The 21,002-nt window shown below is 41.9% G+C and overlaps 1 protein-coding gene across 1 annotated transcript in view; it reads right to left on the bottom strand.

Moving 5' to 3' along the window:
* Positions 1-21,002, bottom strand: part of USP10 (ubiquitin specific peptidase 10) — a 72,511-nt gene that overhangs the window by 34,810 nt on the left and 16,699 nt on the right. Inside the window, exon 2 of the mRNA XM_045772846.2 lies at positions 5,590-5,658. Within this exon, the coding sequence (XP_045628802.2) occupies positions 5,590-5,658 (69 nt within the window). The remainder of the gene's footprint in view (positions 1-5,589; positions 5,659-21,002) is intronic.

A 21,002-nucleotide genomic window follows, 5' to 3' on the forward strand; every position in this document is an offset into this window, starting at 1 on the left:
TTTCTATCAGTGATACCAGGGTGCCCCCTGGTGAAAAAAATCGGTACAACTGTGAGGCACTAAAAGTTTTTTGTTTTTTTTTTAATCATGCAGTATTTACACAAAATGTGGTTAAGTGATAGAGGCAGGACCTGAAAACAGACTCCCCACCCCAGCAGACCCCAGGGCAACGCAGCCATTTTCTGTTCACGTTTACAACACTTACTAAGAGTTACTAAGCTGGTAAGAGTGCAACTGTGAGAATTAGTACTGGAATGAATTCAGGTCCTAAGGAGGGGTATATGTGTATCTTTTTTGCTCTACAGGCACGTGGCACCTTTAACTCAACAAACCTCTACCATTTATAAGATGCCCCCTGGTCTGTGGAAAATGTGTATTTACAGAATGAAATTGTAAGAATTGCTCAAAGTTCCCTCTTTAACTATATATAGCTACTTATAAGAATACGAAATTGTAAAATCAAAGCAAAAACAAAATCTCAGACATGAATTCAAGGTGAGCAATGTAAAAAAGTGAAATCTAGTTATATTAAATAAAAGGTCAGGGGCGCCTGGGTGGCTCAGTCATTAAGCGTCTGCCTTTGGCTCAGGGCGTGATCCCGGGGTTCTGGGATCGAGCCCCACATCGGGCTCCATGCTCTTCTGGAAGCCTGCTTCTTCCTCTCCCACTCCCCCTGCTTGTGTTCCCTCTCTCACTGGCTGTCTCTCTCTCTGTCAAATAAATAAATAAAATCTTAAAAAAAAAAAAAAGGTCAAATCAATTTAGTCTGAAAACAGTGTTACCATCTTGTGAAGTCAGTACTCAGGCCATTGGATTAGGAAGGTAATATTTTAAATATGATATCCCTTATCTTTAGAATCTAACAAAAAACAAAACACAGAAACTCAAATAAAAAAAACGAAGACTGGCAAGGCACCAGCAAAGGCTGAAGTAGGGGGCGGGGGAGCCGCGGGGTCAGAACTTACACTTGCAACCAGCAGATAAACACGTCCCTGCTGTCTAATACACAGTACCGGGATTACAGACAGCAAACCTTATTATAAACTTTAAGCCTGCTAAGAAGCCAGATTTTAACTGTTCCCACCACCAAAGAAATGGTAATTATGTGACACGATAGCGCTAACGCTACAACAGCAATCTCGCAACAGAAATGTATCAAATCAGCATGGCATTCGTCTTAAACGTACAGGATTTTATACGCTGATTATATTTCATAAAATAAAATGAAATGTTTTTAAGTCTTTTTGGCACTGCCACTATTTTTCTTGCCCTCATGAACCCTAAATCTCTCCTCTGAAATCCCACGAAGACCCCAAACCACCGAGAACAACAGCACGCCTGCAGCTGAACTATGCTATCCTGGGCTTGTGTGTCCAGTAACACGTTAAAGTGTGTGTGTGTTGCCTCAAATGATGAGTTCTGGAAGTCTCAAGAACAATGAGCATTCTCTTCTTTCTGAACACTAATGACACGATTATGAATGGGGTTCAAAACATGCTTATTCAATAAATTGACTATTTTTTTTCAGTTGGAGAAATTCACCTTGAAATCACGATGGCTTATAAACTGGAGCACAGCTTTAGAAAGGATATGTTACCTTTAAATTTATACTGATATTTAGGATCACACACAGAAATCAGCTGAGATTGTTTCCTCTGATTCTGTTGAACTGCTAACCACCCTACCTGGCCAGCGGCAAGCTTTCAAACAGGCAAACTAAAACAGAGTCCAAAACTCAGCTGAGAGGATCAGTGCTTTAGCTGAAAGGTAGAATGTTTTTACATTTTAACACCTGTTTCTCAAATTTTGTTTTATCCGTTCTTGGCCCCAAGTAAGAGAAAAAAATGTTTTATCGAGTTGCTAACACCCAAAAAACTATATGAAGACCAGGGAGGGGTTCTAGTTCGCGCCAGGAGCACAGGGCAGGAGCAGTGCTGGTTGGGGCTGCAGTCATTTTCACTGAGAGATAAAAGGCCCAGCAGTGCGGGGAAGAGAACATCACTCCCACACCCACCGATCGAGCCACACATAACCCCGTGAAACAGTCTGTGTCCCATGTGATTATACTATTAGTACACTCCAGACTCCTGAATTATAATAATTACAATACTAAGAAAGATAGCTTGGCCCAGTCACGTTAATTAGCCTACATTTCCCTTTTGCGGGTTATTGGACCGACCATATGTGATTTTGATACACAACATCTGTCAGTGCATATTCAAAAGCAAAAACACAGAAGACCCCAAAATAAGCAAGATTTAGATTTCTGGCTATAATTTATTCTGATAAGACAGAGCCATTATTTCTGCAATAAAAAGTCTGACATGACTTTACCACCAACACCCTTAGCCACAATGTCTGTTATCCACTAGGTAGTCCACCAGACACTAATCATCTCCCAACAGTTCTGTGAGGTAAGTCAACACTCTCCATTTCCTTATTTAAGAAAGCACAACGCAATGGAGGAAACTGCCCACGACTGCCCAGCCTGCTTACGCAGCAGAGAGAGGAAGGAGCCCAGCTTCTTCAAACTTGAAATATGGTTAACTTTTCCACTTTCACATCACAGGAAAAGCCAAGGTTTTACTCTGACACTTATTTGCAAACAGGCACTCACAAACCCACACAAATGCACACACTTGAGAAAAGCTTTTGTAAAACACACAAGTTGGGCTTTATCATTTTTTAAAACCGTAACTGCGAAGAACACAGACTGTCCAATTCCTGGCAGGTGCCTCCATATCTTATCATGATTCAGAGACAGAAATGATTTAAAATTCAAACCATTAGAAGACTATATAGAGTAGAAGCTCAGTTAATACTAACACTTGGGAAATATGGGATCTGGTTATGTTTTGCCTAATTAACTATTGTGTTTTTTGTTTTTTGTCAGGAAACACTAAACTTCAAGCCTTATCCTACAGAATCTAAAATGCACAGATATATTTTACTGCCTTAGGAAATACAATATACAATTTAGCTTCACGGTTTCCTGGCTTGTATCCTTATATTCCTTAATATCCTGTTACCATCAATGAACATAAAACAGACAGAGATGGCACAAATCTCTGGATTTACTCGTTTTCTAAAATAAAACCTGATACAAGCTTTGTCTTCTCTGATTTCTTCCCTTTTCCTAAAATGAAAGAGGAGAAACCAATAAATCTTTCTCTCATCTGTGCAACTGAAATAACACTTTCAACACACTGTCATTTAATCCTTCCTCCACAGCTCCAGAAAGAGCTTAGAGTTCCAGAAGCCAAAGTAAAGAAGGAAGGACCAGCCAAGGCCACATGCAACACTGGCCCTGTGACTCCAAATCTCAGGAGTCAGCCTCTCCTGCTCCAGTTTGAGAAATAAAAGAACTTCATGCAAAAACACTTCACATGTGTGCAAACCTACCACGGACATTTATTAATAAGGGACCTAAGTGGCCGGTTAGGTCTCATTAAAGTACAGTTTTACTTGACTGGCACCTAGTGTTCCTCCCACTGCCCTTTCTCCTCTTCAATGCAATTTCAACAATTTTCACATTTACAATTCAAATATGAACAAATGTTGCAGGTAAGCTTTTATTAAACTAAAATGGATACCATTACTCACATGAAGAGTGGGCATAAAAGAACACCTGAATGGAGAAATACACTGAAATCATATTTAGGAAAACTATCATAAAGATTCTAATTCTCCTATAAATTAACCCACAATTTTAGCACAATTCCAACTGAAATTTCGATAGGATTTTTCATGAAACTTGACATGCAGCTCATAAATTCCCAAGGAAGAGTTAAGGATGAAGGAGAATCAAAATACTTCTGAGTAAGTGTAAGGGGGTGTGTGCCCTCCCAGAAGATGGGTTATAGAGCTGCAGCAATTAAGACGAGTGGGAACGATACAGATATAAAGCAGGAGGGTCACAGCCACAGGGCACTACCACCGTGGGAGAGGACAAGTCAGAGCCCCACCTCACATACACAGCAAAGTTCATTCCAACTGTATTACACACTACAGTGAAAACTAAACCTTAAAACTTTTAGAAGAAAACCAGCGTCTTTATTACCTCAAAGAAAGGAAATATTTCTTAAAGACATTTACAAACCATGAGGAAAAAAGCCAATACTTTTGACATTAAAGTTAAAAAAATAATTCCCTTATAAGGCAAAAGAAATTAAAGTGCATCATACATGAAGTTTAAAAACCCTCATGCTAGAAAGAGATACCTGTAACACGCAAAACCAAAGATTATTAATCCTATAAGCAGTAAGAAAAAGGCAAGCCACTTAATAAAAAATGTGGAAGAGGAGAAAGGGTTAATTCACTGAGGTGGAAATCTGTTACCATCAACCGGCACATGCAAGTAATGAAACAGTTCTCAACTCTATCACCTGGGAATTGTAAATTAAAACAATGAGAATCCATTCATACCCATCAAACTCACAAAAACTTTAAGTATGCCTCTACTGAGAATAAGCAAGAACTTTTTCTTCAAATGAGATGGTGAGAACGCTCATGCACTGCTGATGGGGATGCAGACTGCTAAACCACTTCAAAAGCAGATCAGCAGTCTCCAGTAAAACTATAGACGCTTACTCCCTGCAGACTGACCAGTTCCATTCTTAGGGCCATATCCTGGAGAAACCCACAGAGGCATGTAAAGTATGTTTACTGCAACCTTTCTGTAACAGTGTACAAACTAAAGACCTAAATGGTCCTCCAGAGGAAAAAATGCAAATGAGCGGAGATAGCTGTTGATAGCTGTTCTATCAGCGGTACTCAGCAATTAAAATCAAAGAACAAAACCCAAAACATATTAGCATAGATAAATGTAAAGAATATGTTTGTTTGAAATAAAAAAACCTCAAAATAATGAATATACAGCTGACCCTTAAACAACATGGGTTTCAACTGTGCAGGTCCACTTCACAGGCAGATTTTTTTCTATAAATACAGTACAGTTCTATAAATGTATTTTCTCTTATTGTTTTCCTAACATTTTCTTTTCTCTGGCTTACTTTATTCTAAGAATAACTGCATAATACTTACAACACAAAACGTGCTAATCAACTGTTCATGTTATCAGTAAGGCTTCTGGTCATCAGTAGGCTATTAGTAGTTAAGTTTTGGGGGAATCAAACGTTATACGCAGATTTTCAAATGAACTGGGATTGGCGCTCCTAACCTCTGCGTTGTTCAAGAGTCAACTGCAGTATGAAACCGTTTATCATTTAAACCACATAAAACAGTATGATATTACTATCTGTTGATACCCATGTATGTAGTAAGAGGTGAAAACCATAGTCAGTAAACAATACCAATTCAGCAGAGTTGTTACTTCTGGGAAGGGAGGGGAACGAGATGGGAGAGGGGTACAAAGGAGGTTTCAACTGTATCTGTGATGTTTTGCTATTCATAAATACAGCAAAATGTTAATACCAGTCAAATCTGGTTGGTGGTTTTGGGCATTTCTCCTATTGTCTCTGTATTTTCCTGTATACTGGATTTATCAAAAGCATAAATTAAAAAAATCAAAACTAAAACATGACCATTAATTATATCTACACATTTACTCAATAAAGCGTTTTGTCTTACCTCAACTGAAGAGCGAGGAGTCACAAAGAACTGATTGAATTCATCAGGGCTAAAATCTCCAAAAATATACTGGAAAAGAAAAAAAAAAGTCACTGATCACGTAAGGCATACAATTTATATACTTTCAGGAAAAATGCTACATATTAAACCAATCCTATGAAATGTGTAGGCCAGAAGCCCCAAGACCCTTAGTTAAACAAATCAAGGGTGCTCTGCAAAATGGAGATTTCCAATTACAAACAAGAAGATACTACTTAGCCTTTTCAATAAATTGTCAAAGAACACTGTAAAATCGATAAAGCTTATTTTGAAACAGGCCAATTGTGTACACCAAACGAGTAAGCACAGTTCTGCTTGAAGGAGAACTTTCTGGCTCACAGACACTTCCAGGTGTCCCATTCACCTTTCCGCTGACTCATTTATATGTCCATTTCAGTGCTGTCTGCTACACGCACTACTGGAAAGCAGAAAACACGGTTCACATGGGAAGACAGAGAAATCCAAAAAAAGAAAAATGCTATTGATCCTGAGGATCTTTAAGATGTGTATGTACATTCTTATCCTGAAACTTTATTTAACCATGACATATGAACGTATTACTGAACAGACACAAGTCTAGCTGTAAACCCTCACTTCAAAGAATTCTAAACGTGACTTTCTGGAAAAACTACTGGTTCAACTGCACGGAAGCAAGTCTGGCAAGTGCCTAGCAGTTCATATTCTCCCTGGAACTTTAAAAACTAAGTCATTGACAAGAACCAGTACGACTAGATTTCTACAACAGAGAAGCACTCACTAAATTATTCATTCATCTAATCAATAATTATTCAGAGCCTACTAACGCCATGCATGATGTATCAGTACTGGGGGTAAAAATGGTAAGCAGACCTGTGGCTCCTCTGCTCTAACAGAGCTGAGTAACCTGCAGGGAAATGTACAAGCATGTGATTCAAAAATAACCAGTAACTACATATTATATAAATGGATAATGCCTATTATTATCGTAAATGTGAATAAATGATAACTAACTCCCACAGCCTATTAGTAAGAATACACCAAGGACCACCTGGGTGGTACAGTCAGTTAAATGGCCAACTCCTGATTTCGGCTCAGGTCATGATCCTAGGGTCCTAGGATCGAGCCCCATGGCAGGCTCCCAGCTCAGCGGGGAGCCTGTTTGAGATTCTCCCTCTCCCCCTCTGCATGTGCTCTCTCTCGCATATAGATAAATCTTAAAAAAAAAAAAAAAAAGAATACACTGATATTTCTTTAAAAATTTTTTTAAATTTGCTTATTTATTTTAGAGAGAGTGTGCAAGTGTGAGCATGGGAGGAGCAGAGGGGGAAGGGTAGAGGGAGGGGAAAGAATCTCAAGCAGCCTCCCCGATGAGCACAGAGCCCTACAGGGGCTCAATCTCACGACCCTGCGATCATGACCTGAGCCTAAACCAAGAGTCAGACACTCAACTGACTCAGCCGCCAGGTGCCCCAATGCACGAATATTTCACAGGAAAATACTGCTAGAGGGGCTCTTTAGCAATAGCTAGCAAAACTGCAAATATGTATTAATAACAAGAATATCGTCACATAATACTCACATATACTTGCAAAAATCCATAAAGAAACTGTGCATTAATAGTAATGGTGAAAATAAGCAGGGTCCCAAAACAATTTAGAAATCATCGCCTGCAATACTTTCACCGTGAACTCAGACCTACTTGTCATTTCCAACACCAGGGAAAAAGCCTGTATTAACTGCAGTCAGGTGTAATCGCAACCTACGGAAGGGAAAGGGATCTTTCAGTGAAAAGGAAGTGGAAGAAAGGGTGGGGGTGAAGAAACAGCTCTGCCAACTGGCATTCCTTTAGAGTCCCACTACAGAGAGAGATCCTTAGGTCTAGATATAAAACCTCAAAATTTACTCAGCAGGAAATGAAAAGACAAGCCATAAACTGGGAGAAAATAATCCCAACAATACCAAATGCTGACAAGGATAAGGAATGACTGAAACTTTCTACATGGCTGACACAGAAGCAGAACGGTACAGCCCCTTTGGAAAAGAGTTTGGCAGTTTCATACCAAGTTATCCCACACCTACTCACTCACCCAAGAGAAATAAAGACCTATGTCCATGAAAAAACCTGTATGCTGATGTTTACAGCAGCTCTGCTCATAATCACTAAAAACCACCCAAATGTCCATCAAAAGCTGAATGTGGTACATCTATAAAATGAAATGCTACTCAATGGCTCTCAAAAGCATTTAAGAGAAAGAAGTCCAAATTAAAAAACTACATGTGGTATGGTTACAATTTATGTAATATTCTATGGCAAAACTATAAGGACAGAAAACAGATGAGTGGCTGTCAAAGGCTGGGGAAGGGCTGATCACAAAGAGGCACAAGAGAACTTTTGGGGGTGATGAAATATTCACAGGGGAAGCCTGCTGGAAAAACAGTACCTGCCCTAATTGCCAAGGAAACACCCAACCCACTACAACATTAATGATTTCAGTCCCCATACAGGAATGGACATGTGAGGACAATGAATGAAAAGAATTACTCTTAAAAATGAGTCAATGTAGCAAACACAGGAAAAAGAAGAGAAAGCAAAGAAATTCTAATGTGTATCCTTACAGAGATTCTGGCCGATGAAATAAACCTAGATAGACATAACGAAGGAGCCAGCAGCAGCGCCTGGCTGGCTCAGTCGAAGTGCTTGCTACTCTTCATCTCAGGGTTGTGTGTGAGTCTGAGCCCCTGTTGGGCACAGAACCCACTTACCTAAAAAAGCGGAAGAGGGGGGAGGGTGCTATCAGAGAACAAGGAAGTATTCGTGCAGATCAGAAGGTCGTTCAATTTAAATTACTAAATTTAAAAACTCAGCAGAAGGTCTTAACAGGCAGAATCAACAAGACTATAAAGCAATGAAGCAATGAAGCAATCTCCAAGAAAAAACTATTATGTCTGTAGAATTTTTGAGCATTTTATTTGTTTTCATTCTATTCCACAATTAAGATTACTCCTCAAATGCAAAACAGAAATAATTCTTTGACAACCACAAACCTTTCTGTTGGGGGAGGGGTGCTTAAGAATTCCAGAAAATGAATTCAAGAGATACAAGAGTTGTAAACAAAGCAGCAGGACCCAAGAAACTGCTGATACTGCAGCTGTGAAGTCCAATGCAGATAATAAGAGTCACTAAACTGGATTCCTGGTGCTTAATTTAATATAAATAGCAAAAACATCCATTTTATCTTCTCTTACGAAGAAGCACCCCTATTTTATTTCAGAATGTGGAGAAGACATATAAGGATGAGAACTGGAAGGTTCGACAAGATCATTAGGTTATTTTCTTGAGGCACGTTTTCTTCCTGGGTCTGAAAATAAAAACAAAACGCTCAATTAAATCACACTTCTAAGCACACTTTCTTATTTCGGTTCACATACAATCTAAAGTCTTAAAAACAGAGATATGGGTAGTGCAGTAAGAGAACTAAAACTCTAGACGACTTAGTAATACCGTCAATAAAAAGGACACGCGAATGCCAGTATGACCTGTGAGCGCCAAGTCCCTGCACCAGGGGGCAAGGAGCAGCCTCACCGCCAACCATGGCAATGCTCAGAAAGGTTCCAAGGAAAAATTTTCTGTTACATTCAATTTTACGTTTTTACTGCTTTACTTATTTATTTTTTTTAAGAGAGGGAGAGAGAGAAAGAGAATCTCAAGCAGGCTCCATGCCCAGAACAGAGCCCAATACGGGGCTCAATTTCACGACCTGAGCCGAAATCAAGAGTTAGACGCTCAACCAACTGAGCCACCCAGTGGCTTTCTTTATTTTTAAAGTATTATTTGAGGGGCACCTGGGTGGCTCAGAGGGTTAAGCATCTGCCTTCGGCTGGGGTCATGATCTCACGGTCCTGGGATAGAGCCCTGACTTGGGCTCCCTGCTCATCAGGAAGTCTGCTTCTCCCTCTACCCCCACCTCATTCTCTCTCAAGTAAATAAATCTTTAAAAAAAAATTTTTTTTTTTAAGTATTATCTGAAAAACTTTCAGGACTCCTGGGTGGCTCAGTCAGTTAAGAATCTGCCTTTGGGGGGCGCCTGGGTGGCTCAGTCATTAAACGTCTGCCTTTGGCTCAGGTCATGATCCCGGCTTTCTGGGGCATTCTGGGATCGAGCCCCGCATCGGGCTCCGGGAACCTGCTTCTCCCTCTCCCACTCCCCCTGCTTGTGTTCCCTCTCTCGATGCCTCTCTCTGTCAAATAAATAAAATCTTAAAAAAAAAAAAAAAATCTGGTTTTAGCTCAGGTCATGATCCCAGAGTCCTGGAATCCAGTCCTGCATCAGGCCCCTTGCTCAGCAGGGAGCCTGCTTCTCCTTCTGCCTGTTACTTCCCCTACTTATGCGGACACCCGCTCTGACAAATGGATAAATAAAATCTTTTTAAAAAAGAAGAAGAAGAAGAAAGAAAAAAAGAAAAGAAAAACTTCCCTATAGATTTTAAATGTGTTTTTATTTTTTTAAGATATATTTATTTTAGATAGAGTGCAGGGGAAGGGGCAGAGAGAATCCTCAAGCAGACTCCCCACTGAGTGAGGAGCCATTGCGGGACTCGATCCCAGAACCCTGAGATCATGACCTGAGCTGCAATCAAGAGTCAGATGCTCAACCGATGGAGCCACCCAGGCACCCCTAAATGTGTTTTTATTACAACTTCATGCCAATCATTTCTCTACTGGATACATACCTTCAACCTGATCATAAATCTAACTGGGGAAAAATGCAGAAGAGCTTGCTTTACAAGTGGGAAGAAAATCTCCAGGTACTGTTAAACGAAGAGAAAACTCTGGGTACACAAGGGAAGAAAAGCTGGAGCAGAGGAAAAGCCAAGCAGAGGCAGTGCAGCCCCACCAGATTCCTAGTGTGTCTCTTGTCAGAATTCTTAGTTCTGAACCATATAAAAACCTTATCTATTCAAAAAATTACTTGCAAAAAGTCAATGTAAACAATTCAGAAATCACTGTACAACTATTCAAAGATACCCACTTCGCAAAGAAATTACAAGTTTGCACCTAAATTTGCGCCTGTGTTCATTTCAAGATCTCACTGACAACAGGTTAGGACTTGACGAAAACATTCAATCCAAAAGAGCCGTCATAAGCAACTAACTACCAACTATGCAAGGCTAAAATATCACTGAGCACTCAACAAATGGCTAGCTGGAGCCGCTCTTCCCGCAACGTGGTTTCAATAAACAACGCCGTCGAAGTACCCGTGCATCACATCCTCCTGCCACCGATTTCCAACCCTTCAAAGGCACATCTTTGAAAGCGAGCGGCTACACCTCCACAATATAAACAGCAGTCATTTCAGTTGTGTGAGTGGGATGACAGAGGGCACTGATAGGAAGCTGGTGCCAAGAACGGCGGCGTTTGTGCAAGGTGCCCACCTCCCCGAGGAACCTGGTTGGGATGTGTTTCCTGATGTTCATGGCAGAGAAACAACACAGATCTTTCTCCTGTGTGTCTGTACACATACTGCTGATGCTTAACCAGAAATGCAAATGTAATGAAGGAACAGTACAGGAGGGAGTTCAGTCTCACAGAGGAGCTGAGCTCAAGCCCCTGGGGGCTCAGGCAAGAGAACGCTTCCTGAACGCTTCCTGAACGTGAATCCCCGCAGCGCATATGCAACAAATCGGACAATTGTTTCTTTCTAGGAACAGTAACGAATGCCTCTTTGGTAACCATTCAAATGTTCACTTGGAACAATTTAACGAAGTATGGTAAAAATTCTAAGGCTATGACATCATTTCAGTGTTTAACAAAATCACTTACATCATTCAAAACTGACTACAGGAAGCATTACCACAAGTAAGCATTTATTATCCACACCGTTCCAGAAAGGCAAATAGAGTTGCTTATAAAATAAAAGTGAGCTTACATAAATTCAGTGGGAGAAAAAAAAGGTAATTTTTAAATAACCTGAAACTACAAAGGCCAAATATTTATTCTCGAGCAAATCCCAATGCACGGACATAGAGTATGCTGCCCTGCGTTCTACTGACAAGTATTTAACTAAATCTGCCTGACGAGAGGCTGAAGCCACACAGTGCTGTGACCCTGAGGAGTCTGTCACAAAAATTCAGGACGGCCAACTGCCATTACACGTTCAGGTTCTACCACCTCCTGCTCCAAAGCCTTCCAAATGTTCAATCACAAATTATTCTAGGTGTTTGGCAAAATGAAGAATGTGACCAAACAGGAGCAGGGCTGTGCTCTTCAAAAAAAGTGTTATGAGAGACTGTGGAAACGTCCCAGATGACAGAAGCTAAAGAGACATGACAAGTGAATGCAGTGCCTGACCCCAGACTGAATCCCGTCCTGGAGGGAAATGCTATAAAGGAGATTATTAGGTCAACTGACAAAATTAGAATACTGACAGTAGGTTATGAAAAGTACTGTCCAGTGTAGATTTATGAAAGCAGTAACTGTCCTACTGTGCTTATATAAGAGAATATTCCTATTCTGAGGAAATACATTCAAGCACATGGGGGTAAAAGATCATGGTGCATAATCTCTCAACTCTCGGAGACTGGAGGAAAAACTGTGTGTCCGGGTGTGTCTGCGAGTTTGGGAATATGTGTGTGAGTGAGGAGAGAACTCAAACACACACCAATGATTAAGAAAAGGTTAAATCTTAACTGGTTAAGCTGGGGAAAGGAGTAAATGGGGGTTCTTCATACTATTTTTATTTTTGCAACTTCTGTAAATTTGAAATTATTTCCAAATGAAGAGATTTATTTTTTAAAAAGCCAAAGCAGAAAATACTCAGTTGCGAGGAAAACCCTCACACCCTCTCTTTATGTGAGTGTGAGACATTCACCTTTCTCTGGAGGATTATTAATAAATGTATTTTAAAGTCTTTTTAGGGAAAAAATATTATAGGAGTCTGGGTTAGAAAAGATAAAAAGGATTCTGCCTGATTTCACAGGATTTCTAATTTAGTGATTGACTGCATGGACAACTGAGTCTGCGTGAGAGAAGAAACAGTATGAGCAAGTGCATTCTTTCTCGCATTTTCAAAGACCGGTGCCGGGCCGGCAGACAGAAGCTCACTCAGGCCACAGGTTCGGTGAGGATAAAACAAAAGAAGGTGCCTGAAGGCCCTCTGTCGACCCAACTGCATCACAAAAATGTTTATATTGTCATTTATAATTTCACTCTTCTAATAGTTGTAGCAAATACCGTCTAAGGCAAAAGCTGGAAACTCCCTCTAGGTTTTGAGCAACCCCCACCAGAGTTGGCTAAATAATGGAGTCAGGAGGAGAGACATGAAAGCAAAACGGAATGCTCCCTCCCCAGCAGCCAGGATGCCCGCAGGAAAGGCACGGGGTCAGGGGGCATGTCCCAAGGGCTTGCGGCCTCTCCACCCCCCTCTCAGGGACACAAGCCAGTGAGGTGCAGAGGCTCCTGCCCAACACCAGGGACACAGCTGACTTCCCTCATTTCCTACTCACCTCAGCTCAGGCTTTCAGAACTCCCACTGTTTGCATGTTTGATTATTTTCTGATCCTTGCTAGAGAGGATATGATAAAAATAGATTTAAGAAGTGCTGCAGGAAAAGGTGGCAAACCCACAACACAGGACAGAGACAAGACACCACACTGAAACACAGACCCTGGATGTGGCTGCTCTGGGTCTCATCTTCCGGAGACCCGAGGCCATGGCCCTTAAGAGGGTCTGGCTCTGTAAAGCCCAGGGAAGGGGCTGGTTAAACGTGGAAACAGCACGTTCATGCTACAGGAAAAGCAACGGTGCAAGGTCCCCACAGGAAGCTTCCCCGCTACAGGGCGGGCTAGCTCCACACAGATCTGCCACGGCACAGGCAGGAGAAACGGGGCGCTAGCACTCCAGCGAGGCACTAGGGGGCACAGAAGCACAGCACGCCGCGCCTCCAGTCCAACTTTCAAAAACCTCCCCCTCTAAAAGCACGAATACATACACAGGGCGCCACCAAAGCGTGTTCTCTGCCTTCATAAGGACTTCTGGAAATACGAGATCAGCCTCCGAGGGAAAAAATGAAGATACAAGGCTCCGTGAACGTCCCTCAGTCTCCCAAGGCAGGCAGGCAACGGCAGGAGCCCCACTTCCAGAACCACCTCTGGCGTCCAGGCCTAAGTCAAGCCTCGCAGGATGCAAGGACAGAAGCAGGCGCCGCCAACAAGAGGCCGAGAGGCACAAAGTCTCCTTCTCCCTCATTTCCCAGCCCAAGAAAGCTGAATTTGGGAGAGATGACAAAACACGAAGGGCTAACAAACTGTTCCCAAGGGTGAGGTAAGTGTTAATTTCATCTCTAACATGAGGGTGTGCTGGACTAAGCAACTTCCAGAGCTCTCCCCGGCTCCAAATCTCCTGAATCTAACAAGAACAAAAAAACGGGGTCTGGAAACGTCCTCAGGCGAATCCATGCTACCACATGGACGAAGCCTGAAAACATCACGCTAAGTAAAAGAAGTCAGACATGATAGGGCTGCAAGCTGTAGCATTCCAGTCATACGAAACGTCTAGCAGAGGTAATCTAGAGACAGCAAGTAAATTGCGGTTGTCAGGTGTTCAAGGAAAGGGGAAGTCACTGCTAATGGATATGGGGTTTCCTTCTGGAGTGATGAAATGTTCTAAAACTGACTGTGGTGATGGCTGCCCAACTCTGTGAACACACTAAACACACTAAAGCGCACTCTGCTTAAAATGGGTGAGTGCTATGGTATGTGAATTCTATCTCAATAAAGTAAAAAAAAAAAAAAAGGTCTGTGCTTGCCTTTTAAAAAGTCTAATTTCTTTACTAAACTTTTTAAAGCATTTATTTATTTATTTATTTGAGAGAGAGAGAGAGAGAGAGAGAGAGAGAGGAAGCGCGCGAGCAGGAAGCCTGACAAGGGGCTCGATCCCAGCACCCTGGGACCAGGACCTGAACTGAAGGCAAATGCTTAACCAACTGAGCCACTCAGGTGCCCCTCCACTAACCTTTACTGATCATGCCTCTTACTTGATGGATGCTAACTGCTGTCTACTGAACAGTCGGTCACAGCATACTTTCAACTCCACAAAGTGGTGTGGGTGGTTTGGGAACACATGGAGATGACACTGTTTGGGGAGTCGATGCACAGCAGGAATTTCATTGATTTAACCGTATGTACTGAGCACCGACTACCCACACTGAGCTGTGCTAGATTATAAGAAACTGAATACAACAGACACAGGGTTCAGGACACCGTGACATTTACAGTTTTATCGCAGCACCAGTAGACTGCAAGTTGCAGTGTCACAAGGGGCAAAAGCAGACAAAGGGAGGCAGAGGAAGGCCTGATCCTTAATGGACTGGGTTGGAGCAGAGGGGTCCTGAGAAAGGGACAGAATGGACAAACTGTGTTACAAAGCCACTCCCACAGGCAGGACCCCATTCTCACAATTCAAGCATCAAAACTGAAGTCCTATCAGAAGACTGCCTCTCACCTTCCCGAGCAGGATCTGTAATGGGTTGCCTGTATACTCTCTAAATGCTTTCATGGAGATTCTGAGCTAAAACTTGTCCCTACCAAATGCATTTCCAAATTAGAAAACATGATTCATATAACAGAAATCCATTTTTTACCAACTATCCAGTCCTATGTCTACAATAGAGTTAGTTACTTCACACAAAGGCAGTTAAATTTTAACTTGCTTTGCTCTAAACTAATACTAAACAGCAAGATAAAAGCACCCACATTATACAGTAACTTGCTATCTAGAATTTTTATCACATGGAAAAGACCTGATAAATTACTAGGGAGTGAATTTAGTGCATGTTATCCGGGATAGCTCTGGTAGAAGTTCAAGATTCCAGATTCCACCTACTTTAATTTTCATTACAATCACCTAGGTGCTAATCTAGGAAGGAAGGTATGGGAAGAAAGGCAAGGAAGGCGGGAAGGGAAGAAAAGAGAAGAAAAGGGAAAACAAGCAGAACACCAATAAACAAGAAACTTTAGCAGTAGCTCTACCTTTGCTGGGGCCCAGGGTGAATGAGAAGATAGGCTGGCTGCAGGGGGCACAAGCGGAAGTTCTGGGAGCCAGAGAAAGGGTTGAAAGGTATCTTACCTGTGGAGGTGATTACACAAACATGTGCATTTGTTAAGATTCATCATATATACTTTAAAAGGGTGAAATTCAGATATATTAGGTCTCCATAAAGTTGTTTTTTGTTTTGTTTTTTTTAAAGAATAGGAACCAAGTTAAATTCATCTTTGTATTGCCAGCAGCTAATACAGTAAGTACTTAGCATACAGTAGGTGCTCAAAAAAGCCTTGCTGAGCAGTGAATTCAGGAAAAGGAAGATGAAGAGAAAACCCTACGGCCAATGTAAGTTCTAGGGATAAGGAATGATAACCTCTCCAGCCTCCACATCGGGAAACTTCCCACAGGTCAGTGCTGTCAAATCACCTGGACTGCCCTGACTGGTTTTTTATTCTGTTTTTAAGATCAGAGATGTTCCAGCCAGAAGCACAATTTTCACTTTTCAATATAATCTTTAAATATATAACTTTTAATTTTTAAATGTAACATTGAAACATAAGACAATTTGAATTAAGCTTTACAGAAAACTTATTCAGTGCATGTATTTTGACCCAGAGGAAAATCATGCACAATTACCACGGGGTCTCCCAAACTAAAGAAAAACCAACTTTCACATTTTAAATCCAGAAGGGGAAAAAAGGGTAAAACAAATGACAGATGTGATCAAAAAGTATCAGGGCAGGTCAACGTTCTAAAAACCCAGTTTCATTCCCTACCCCTACTATCCTTGCCTACCAAATAAGTCTCCTATGTACAGTGTGAAGAGGGCACTCTCCCAGTCTTTACTGTCCCTCCCTCTTTTTGGTTCAAACTTTTTATTTTTTAACATATTTCACTAAGAACCACCTATCTGCACTCAGATTCACTTTTCTGTCATCAACGTGGACTCTTGTTCTTGTGGACAAACAATTCTTCCCTTTTAAACTGATGCACAATAAAGTTAGCAAGCCTGACAGTACCAAGTGCTGGGAGGACACAGAAGAAGGGGAGCTCTCATGACTGCCGGTGCAGGTGCCAAACAACACAGACACTCTGGGGAAACTCGGCAGCTTTCTATAAAATAAAACGTGCACACCATGCGACCCAACAATTCCACTTCCAGATAGTTTACCCACAAGAAGTGAAAACCTATGTCCAGCAAAGACTTGCACATGAATGCAGACCACAGCTTCAATCATTACAAACACAACAACAAATGTTCATCGGAGGTGAAGAAAGAAACCGCAGTACAGCCATATAATGAAAACCACTCCACACTGAAAGGGAGAGAATTCTTACAGTATGGACGAATCTCAAAATGTTACGCAGAGTGAGAGAAGCCAGAAAGAAGAGTACACGCCACATAATTCTGCCTCAACAAAATTCTAGAAAAGGGGAAGAGCCTCCAGGGACAGCAGATCAAGACCTGCCTCAGTACAGGATAGAGATCCACGGCAAAGGGGCATGAGGGAACTTCCGGGCAGCAGACTGACTGTGGTAGTAGTTACCTTGGCATGTATTTATCAAAGCTCAAACTGAAAACCAAAAATTTTGAGCACACTTATTGTATTAAATTATACCTCAAAATGGTTGATTTTTTAAAATCCATGCGCAATCAATGCACACCTACAAATAAGGTGGATGAGGCAGCTGTATTATAAAAACAGCTTTTGAAGACCAAGGACCACAGCATAAATCTTTCATTTACATAAATATTCTTAAGTATTCTGTTTGTAAACATCCACGCACTAGGACTTTTTTAAAGATGCCATGTTCGTTGGTCCAAAGACTTACTGGTAGCATCCACCACCACCCAGCATACTGTGCAGGACACCTGTATCTTCCTGCCTGTTCTCACCGTAAGGGTGTCCACTCTTGTACTTCTCCAATCACTAGGCCTCAGACTGTTCTGGCCCGGCTCAGCCTTTGTAAGTGCCTAGATCCCCGGACCCCCTACCCAAACCCCACACCACACACAGACAATTACTGCCAGGAACACTGAGTCAAACCTCACGTGTCTCATTAAACAGAGAGCTACATGGGCAGAAACTTGTAAGTGCGTCTGTTCTACAGGATTTTTCACTTAATGAAATATGCTGGAACCAAACCAACAGAAGCTGGCCTACTGAAGGCCACCTGCCAGAAAGGAAAGTGCATCGCTGAACCAGAGTTTCAGGTTTAAACACATTTGGAAAAAAGCAGTGTTACTACATAAATGACTTTCTTCAATTTGCTGGCCATTACCCATGGTTTCTTAAATACCTCGCAAGATCTAGGGCTGCCCAACTTACACCCCTGTCTGTATCCCATACATCCAGAGGGAGGAAGATACCGTCAACCCTTTCTATGGCTCTCAAACTTCCCCGTGTTCCCCTTAATGAGTTGCTTTGGTTGTTAATGAAAATCAAAGTTACTTAGAAGAGTTGGTCCAAGCAATGAAAGCTGCTAAACTACGACCTGCTGAAAATAAAAGAACACAACAAATACGGTGCTGACAGCTAAGGCCAGCAGAGCCCACTGCCTGCTTTTTCAGCTGTACTTCTACCTAATGATCTGCTGAAAACGAAGACTGCAACTATGCAGAAATAGTTTCCTTTACCAGCCAAAACAACAGACTGAACTTCATTCCTGAAGTATGTATTTAAGTTCACTGTTATGATTAAAAATCTTTTAAGATTTATTTATTTGAGAGAGAGAGAGCAAGCGAGCAAGCACCCACGAGTGGGAAAGGGAGAGAGAACCTCAAGCAGATTCTGAGCTAAGTGTGGAGCCTGACATGGGGCTTGACCTCACGACCCTGAGATCACGACCTGAGCCAAAACCAAGAGTCGGACATTTAACCGACTGTGTCACCCAGGGGCCCCTAAAAATCTAGAGAAAATAAAACCTGAGACTTCAGAAAGTCCCCTTTACGGTAAATATGTACAGCTCAAAACTTCAGTATCCTAGAAAAGAGGTATTTTACCCAATTAGCTCACAATACTGTTTCCCATACAGAAGCAGAAAATCAAACACTGGTGGGGCTCACCTAGCAGGGAAGCAGGGTGAGCTATGCAGGTTAAAGGCCGAAGGCAGTGATTCTCAGCCCAGGCTATCCCCTAGAATCACCTGAGGATCCTCAGGTCATAGCTGCAAAAAATCAGGGTTCAGTGGGGGTAAGGGGCGCCCAGGCTTCATTCAACATTTTGAACACTTCCTGTGTAATTCTGATGTGCAGTTAGGGTTCTGAATCACTGTGCAGGGGTGTTCCCATAACCTAGGGAAAAGCTCTACCACTATACACAATTGAAGGGTGGGAGAAACTAAGCAGACAACAGGAGGGAAGGTGAGCAGAGCTACTTTGCCACTCAGTTATGCCCCCAAACCAGACAGAAGCAACTATGAAACAATTTGAAACGATTATTCACTTTATAAGATGACCTACTGCTTGATGAACAACATCCAGGACAGATGTTTTTAAAAGGGGAACTCCTGGGGCACCTGGGTAGCTCAGCTGACTAAGTGTCTGCCTTTGGCTTGGGTTTGATTCCAGGGTCCTGCCCGTGCTCAGCAGAGAGTCTGCTTCTCCCTCTCCCTCTGCCCCTCTCCACACTCAAGCTCACATGCATGTGCTCTCATAAATAAACAAAATCTTAAAATAATAAAATAACAAAATAAAATGAGAACTCTTTTAGTGTTTTTAAGGGTGTATCGATCACTAACAACTTAAAGACAACAAGGCTAAATGGCAATCAGAAGAAAAACTATCATGCAACTGAAATAATTTGACAAAAAAAATTCCACTCCTATGCAACTTTTTAAAAATTTAATTTATTTATTTTAGAGAGAGTGTGTGAGCAAAGGGAGGGAGAGGGAGGGGGAAAGAATCTCAAGCAGACTCCTCCCTGAGTGCAGAGCCCTATGTGGGACTCGATCTCATGAACCCAAGAACACGACCTGAGAGAAAACCAAGAGTCAGACGCTCAACCCACTCAACCAGCCTGGTACCTGCCCCCTCCCAACTTTTTAGTCATGTCTTTTCCACAAAGACAGTTCTTTTATAACTGAGCTCATTTCCCATTTGCTCTTAACTAACTGAAATCTAACACTCACCTCCAACACTCTTTTTCAGAAATAACCTCCCATCCAATCCAGCATCCTTTTACGCCCTCCAGCTAGTGCGTCTTTCCATCAAGCATCAATCTGTTAACATCAAGAGCTCTCTCTCACACACACTCCATCTACCAGTAGCTCCCATACCCTGTAAGACTGGACTCTGCCACCCACCACTCCCTCCTCTCATTTCGGCTGGCCCCTCAAGATCCCCCACAAGAAGCTCTCCTGCTCTCCAAGCATCAACTGTGTTGGTAAAGTCCAAATTCACTTCTTCCATGTGGACTGCGCCATCACACTGCAGTTCCATTTTCCAGGCTGCCAGCCCCACAGCACTTCCTCTTTTATGTTTAACCTTAAATTCAAAAGACCCATTATTTTTTCAGAACCAGCTTCTACACTTGTGCCAATGGCATACTTCATTGTTCTGCTAGCCTCCTAGATGAGAAACTTTGAAGATTATCTTAAATTAGGTACTCTTTCCATCCCAAATTTCTGGGACAATCAACAAAATACCAAAATGTTCAGAAAGCTCTACCAGCAGAGCTTGAACAAAGCAACTACATGAAGTACAAGCAGCATTCTAACCGATGCCTACCGATATCCCACATGACGGAGACCCAGAGAACAGTATCTCAATGCATCAAAGGCAGGAGTAGCACCTTTCTGAACATACATTACACCTCAATAATAAGATTAGAAAAATATGATTCATCTCCTCTTCAATCCTGCTGTTCCTGTTACTATCCAACCCAAGCCCTGATGAGCCTACCTCAAGCTTGGCTACGCACGACATCCAATGGCAGCCTCTCAACACCTAGTAAAATACCTGACACACAAAGAGGACCCTCAAATGCGGTCAGGATGGCTAACAGTCCTGAAACAGTTTGTCACCAAACTACACAGATTTTTGCTGAGCACTGATAGTATACAAAACATTAAAAAGTTATTTTAAATGTTTAAGCAATGTTTCCTGCCTCAAAGAACTTGGCCAGGGGAAGAGGAGTGGGAGGGAAGGAAGACAAATACCTAAAGCATTCTGGATTACTCTCCTGAGTCAGGCACTGCCTTAAAGGCATTTCATGTATACATGTCATTTCATCATTACATTATTTCTAAAAGGCAGTGATTTTAAATGTTTTGGGGTGGTTGCAGAGCCCCTGAGAATCTGATGTAAGCAAATTAGGACCACTTCCTGAAGAATGCACACACCCACATTTTTGTG

This window comes from Ursus americanus, chromosome 21 (genome assembly GCF_024610735.1).
Source record: "Ursus americanus isolate L20-20 chromosome 21, mUrsAme1.1.p, whole genome shotgun sequence".
NCBI classification, from domain to species: Eukaryota; Metazoa; Chordata; class Mammalia; order Carnivora; family Ursidae; genus Ursus; species Ursus americanus.